This window comes from Priapulus caudatus, unplaced genomic scaffold (assembly GCF_000485595.1).
Source record: "Priapulus caudatus unplaced genomic scaffold, Priapulus_caudatus-5.0.1 Scaffold112, whole genome shotgun sequence".
NCBI lineage: Eukaryota > Metazoa > Priapulida > Priapulimorpha > Priapulimorphida > Priapulidae > Priapulus > Priapulus caudatus.
The window spans coordinates 56,091-62,173 of record NW_014577173.1 but is presented as its reverse complement, the minus strand read 5'-3'; the positions used below and the strand labels follow the sequence as shown (position 1 = coordinate 62,173).

At 45.9% G+C, this 6,083-nt stretch overlaps 1 protein-coding gene across 1 annotated transcript in view; it reads right to left on the bottom strand.

Annotated features, from left to right (window-relative positions):
• Positions 1 to 256: 256 nt before the first annotated feature.
• Positions 257 to 6,083, bottom strand: part of LOC106805403 — a 6,481-nt gene continuing 654 nt past the window's right edge. The window contains exons 2-3 of the mRNA XM_014806976.1: positions 651 to 753; positions 257 to 346 (exon numbers count right to left, since the gene is read on the bottom strand). Of these exons, the coding sequence (XP_014662462.1) occupies positions 269 to 346; positions 651 to 753 (181 nt within the window). The 3' untranslated portion in view covers positions 257 to 268. The remainder of the gene's footprint in view (positions 347 to 650; positions 754 to 6,083) is intronic.

Genomic DNA, 6,083 nt, shown 5'->3' with positions numbered 1-6,083 from the left:
AAACAATTGATTGAGCATTATTTGCGAAATCATTAGTAAATATCATTGTAATCGATTTGCTTTAACCGTAATAAAAAATATGCAGTCATTTTGTACCACATACATAATCTGTCACTCCGCGTCACACTCTACATTCTTCATTACGTATAACATAACTTTAATCTAATCTGTACAATTACAAAATTGGTATAAGCTTCGTGTGTAAGCTTCTTGGAAACTACACGCTGCCTTCGCTGTGCGCTCACATAGCGCTAATCATCCAGATTGTTTAACGAAATGTCTGACAGTTCGGAGAGGTCCATCGTTGCTGGTCGATCGGGAGGCTGATATACTTCATCGGTGGTACCTGCCAACGACACTCCCTGTAAGTGACACGCAGCACGCCGGCACAGACGCTGCTATGTAAATTAATGTTGCACCGAAGTTGCCTAAATTTGTCCTGACAGATGCACTACACGTCATCGGGGAGCAGCGGGTTGCAACATTAAAAATATACGATGTATCAAGTCTATCATCACATATGAAATTATATATAAGATCAGAATGGATGTGTGTAGTTATGGATAAGTAGCGCCTATAAAGGACATATCCGTATACAATCCTGTTCAGTAGCAAGCTTCGGAGAAATGAACAAGGTACGTGGTTATCACCTGAAAAGTGTTCCCCAATTGTGCCATCCTCAAGTCCTGTTCTGAGTACAACCGGGCACTTGACCACATGCATGACGTCAACGCACGAATAATATCTGTGTAGCTGTGTAGTAAAGAAGAGGCGTGTGAAAATGCATTTTAACTTGTTAACACCTGGAAATATAATTTAGTTATTATATATATATACATCGGTTATATATTAATATATTATATACTACTACTACTACTCAGCGGACGCATCCGAGATAGAGTTCACAATGCCATGCCATGAATATTCGTCCATCATCAGTGTCTGCATGTCCGCTATGTCATGCTGGATATTCCTTGCAATGCAGTCAATGTAGTTCAGTGGCCGTCTTCCTCTGGTTAGGCAAGGCAGTCTCAAGCAGATCACATCAGATATGATTTGGTCTTTGGCACAAAAACAGTGACCAGCAAAACGTGTTCTGCGACGAGCTACAATGGTAGAAATGGGTGGTATGTCTCCATAGATCTCTGCTTTTGTTTTGTGTTCCCGCCAGCTGATGTTCTGAACTCTCATACGAAGCCGAGTATATGTGCCATGAAGCCGGTCCTGCAGGACCTTCTTCATGGTCCACGTCTCTGATCCATATAAGAGTATGTTCTCTACGCAAGCTCTAAAGAATGCAAGTTTGGTACATCTTGGAATGTGAGACTGCCAGATGTGCTGCAGCCTGTTACATGCATTCCAGGCTTGGCCTTTGCGTGTCGTGAAGTTCTTCTTGAAGTCAGTTACATAAGACCCTAGCTATTTAAAGTCTCTAACTGCATTTAGCTGTGAGCCATCCTTGGAAAAGATTGGTAGATTCTCAGCATTCTCATTTACTGTTGTATATTCTGTTTTCTTGGCATTAAGAAATAGACCGACCTTTGCTAAAGCATCCTCGAGAGAAGTTAGCAGGTCTTGTGCATCCTTCAAAAATTCGTCAGTCTTGGACTTCACGTGGGCTTCCAAGACCTCGGTGTAAGCTTGATAAAAAGCAGCTTTAGCATATTCAAGGCTTCTGCAAGTATTTCTGGTGGGTCTAGCATTGTGCTTTATTGAAGCTTTCTTCAAGGTTTCTCTGGCTGTGTTGACTTTGCCGCTGGTGGCTATTGCGGCATCATTCTTTCTTTTCTTGGGAAGCATTTAAAGAGCAGTCTCCTTGTTGGCAGGGATCCAGGCATCATACACAGTTGAGGTGTTGTTGTGATCTTCTAGTTCCTCGCGCAGGATGCAGAATTTGTTGTGAACTGCTACCGTGAATTACTCACAGAGGTTGTCATCTCTCATAACACTTTTCCAGTCGATGCTCTTCATAGGATCTTTAGCTGGTGATTTGCTTTTGTGGTAACTGATCTGGCATCAACATGAGACGATGCGATGGTCCGATTGAATACCTTCAAAAGAGTTGTGGGCTCTGGAGTTTTTAATAGAGTTGACCCATTTCTTTCTTACCAGGATGTGATCTAGTTGAACAAGCTGACCATTTGGACGGCGATGGGTCCAAAGCTTACTCTTGCGGTTCTGAAACCTTGTGTTGGTGGCAACAAGGCTGTGTTACTCCATAAAATCTTTTACGTGCCTCCCATTTCCATTGGTTTCGCCTGCACACGTAAATAGAGCGTCTGAAGACCCTAGTTGGGCATTGAGATCCCCACCTAATATTAGTAGATTGTGAGCTGGAATTGCGTAGACTATGGTTGAAAGTTTCTGGTAGAATTTATCAACATTCTCTTCTTGGTATTCATTGTGAGGGCTATAACAGCACAGTGCTGTTGTCAGTGGGTTGCCGTGTAGAGTTATCTTGATTGTACGCTCCATTGTAGCTTACAACGGAGCGACAGGATTTCAAGGCCCTTGGTGAAATAAGGAAGCCTACTCCGCCAGTTGCAGCATTTCGCGCGTTCCTCCATGCTGAAGAGGTTACTAAAGTATAACCAGTGATAGAGGTCTATTGTAGTAGCGTATCGGCGTGTTCAATGCGGTGTTTCTGGAGGCCGATGATGTCAATGCCGTAGTCTTGTGCTTCATGCGCTAGTTCTTCTTTCTTTGCAGTAGATCTTGGCGTCTGGGTGTTGAAAGTACTAATGATGACAGCTAGGTAACTTGCGACGAACGAATCTGTCCATCTCTCCTTTGTCACTATCAGGCTTGGACCGTCCCAGAAGCTTGAGGACCGACCCGGCATGCGTGTTAGCAGAAACCAACTTTGGCAAATTAGTCATGGACGAAGACTCAGGGGCTTTAACCCTGGTGCTTTTGCATTGTGTACTCATAATCTTGTCGATTTCTATAGTGGATCTGTGGGCGCCACTCCTACAGCCACCATGCGGCAGGTAGTACTGGGTTACATGTTACCAGTAACAGATTGACCTGGCCGACCTGACCTGACACCTGACATATCCATATACAATCCTGTTCAGTAGCAAGTTTCGGAAAAGTGAACAAGGTACGTGGTTATCACCTGAAAAGTGTTATATATATATATATATATATAGCTACGATCACTGCACACACGCACCAAGTAGCAGGGAGCGGATAGCAGCCAGCAGGGGGCGCACACCACCCACGGCCCGGAGCAGTCGAAGCAGTGCTGGTAGTGCTTGCTGTCGCTGACGTACAGCCGACAGAACGACGACGTCGTCGTCGACGTTGAACAGCACGTTTCGTTCTGCCTGAACATGTCGGCGAACCATTCACGGATCGCCGGCCCGATGTCCACCTGTAGGTGAAGAAGAAGAACGGCGACGCTGCCGTTATCTCATTGTTGCTGCGTTCACGTATAGAGAGAGAGCTAGTTGAGAGAAGAAGAGAGAGAGAGAGAGATAGAGAGAAGGAGAGAGAAAGAGAGAGAGAGAGAGAGAAGAGAGAGAAAGCGAGAGGGGAAGACGGACAGAACATACGACAGACGGACAGACGGACAGGCCGGCGGAAGCCGACAGACGGAAGGCAGGACGACAGCCGGACTGACGGACAGACCGGACAGACGGACGGCGGCACGAACGGACGGCGGATCGGGCGGACAATGACAAACCAGACAAACGAGAGGGACAAAAAAAACCGCAGAGAGAAGAGAGAGAAAGAGAGAGCAGAGAGAGAGAGAAGAGAAGAGAGACGAGAGACGAGAGAGAGCGAGGAGAGAGAGAGAGAGAGAGTGGTGTGTGTGTGATTGGTGCATGTGTGGTGTGTGTGTGTGTGTGTGTGTGTGTGTGTGTCTGTGTGATGTGCGTGTGTCGCCGCGCAAGTGCGCTGCGTAGTCGTGCGTGCGTGCGTGCGTGCGTGTGTGTTATGTGTGTTTGTGTGTGCGTGTGTTCATAGTGGGCTATTATTATTCATATTTGTGCAACCACTACATCCGCATCTGGCGGTTACCCTCGCAGGCACACCACTGGATCCTTGCTGAATGGCCTCGAGGCAGCCTGATTGAACTGATTTCCAGCCTTGGCATTTTGAGGTTAAGGATGAGCGAGGTTCAATAACACGACGCAAAAATCCGCTAGAAGGAACGACGTAAGAGAAACCCATTAAACCACAGTCTCGCGACGCCGCAGAACCCCGCTCTCGAGCTGCTCCACGCGTGAGTCCTAAAATCGCCTGTACTCCCTTACTCTTTTCACTATTCAGCTGGAATTTCATGCAACCTCTTCTCTCCATTCGCTAAATATTCAACCGGTAATATTGTGACGATTGTCGATAACAAATGCGGAAATGACGTCATGCTACAAATGTGCGGAAATACGGCCGTCCAATAGACAGGTTAACGCACACTTGCCATCGCCGGTCAGATGGTGGCAGAGTCCAGCGAGAGTCTGCTGGGTGTGTGGAAGCGCTTAAATGGGCTATCAAGGATCGCTTGGAATGTAAGGTCTTTTACGCACGAGCCAGCGAACCTCCACCGTCGCTTCCGCACGTGAAACCTGTGCCTGCGGCGTTGAAAGTTCAAGGATATGTATAATGTTGATCATCTCAAAGTTGGAATTATTTAGAACACACGCGTGGGCGCGCGAGACACCTCGCACGCACAGACACGTACGCACACGCACACACACACACAACACACACACACACACACACAGCCACGAAACGACACACACACACAACACGCGCGCAACGACACACACCAACACACAGCACCACACAGCACGCCAGACCGCACCGCGCACACACACACACGCACACGCACGGCTACCCTACCGTCACGCACGGCACATGCACACACACACACCCACGACAGCACTCCCGCACAGCACGGCTAAATCGCCACGCAACACACACACACGACACCCACGAATATATATATTGTATTATAATTGTATATAAATAATAATATATATATATATATATATGGAGAGACAGAGAGAGAGAGCATTAATTAACTTTGGACATGTCAACGCGGTTTATGTATGGCACATGCACAACGTTTACGTATTCACGCCCGTGGGAATCAGTATGGGATGAAGCGACGAGCGCAAACAAGCTGTTATAATAATATATTCACGTATATAATATGCGTACGTAGCTTACTATGCTTTACAACTCCGAACAACTTCGTATCGGTGTATTATGCGCAAGTACAGTGCGCAAGCATGTGTTTCCGTGAATTATCACTAACACCAGCGGCTAGAGCAACGGATGAATAACTAAAAAAATTATGGATAATAATTATAAAAAATAATTAGCCAAATTTAATAATGGGTGATAAACCGCGGTTATATGCATGATGTCGCCACGAAGGAAGCGTCTGAAACGCCATTACACAATGTTAACTATACAGTCGATTCTCATGAGTTGTCATGCATGCTTTCGCGTGTATGCGCTATTAAAGATGTTGACGACGGTGTTTATATGTAAAACATATGCCCGACTGTGTCGTAATGTGCGACAGCTTGTTGATCCATTGAGCTATTGGTTATAATGCAGCAAAAAGGAACTCGCACTAGCAAAGTCCAATGTTCATGTTCCGGTACTGTATAAGCAATATAACAATATACGCCACAAGCGTGTCAATAAACATGTATGTGTATAGATACGATTTTGATACAATTGATATGTATGCAGAGCCATTATCGATGTACTATAAAGTGCCCACCTAGCTACTTAATTTAGTTTATTTAATTTAAGTAAAATCGAAAGTGGAAACAGCGTGGAGCACTGAGATGAAGGGTTGATAAATCTTGGGAGTGACAGATATGGTACGGACGATGCAGGCGCTGCGGAGGCGGGGACAGAGGGGCGTCACACATGCGCCAAACATTGGCTAGGATGAGGATGTATACTCCATATGCACTCTCTCTCTCTCTCTCTCTCTCTCTCTCTCTCTCTCTCTCTCTCTTTCTCTCTTTCTACCATCTCTCTCTCTTTCTCTCTCTCTCTCTCTCTCTCTCTCTCTCTTTCTCTCTTTCTACCATCTCTCTCTCTTTCTCTCTCTC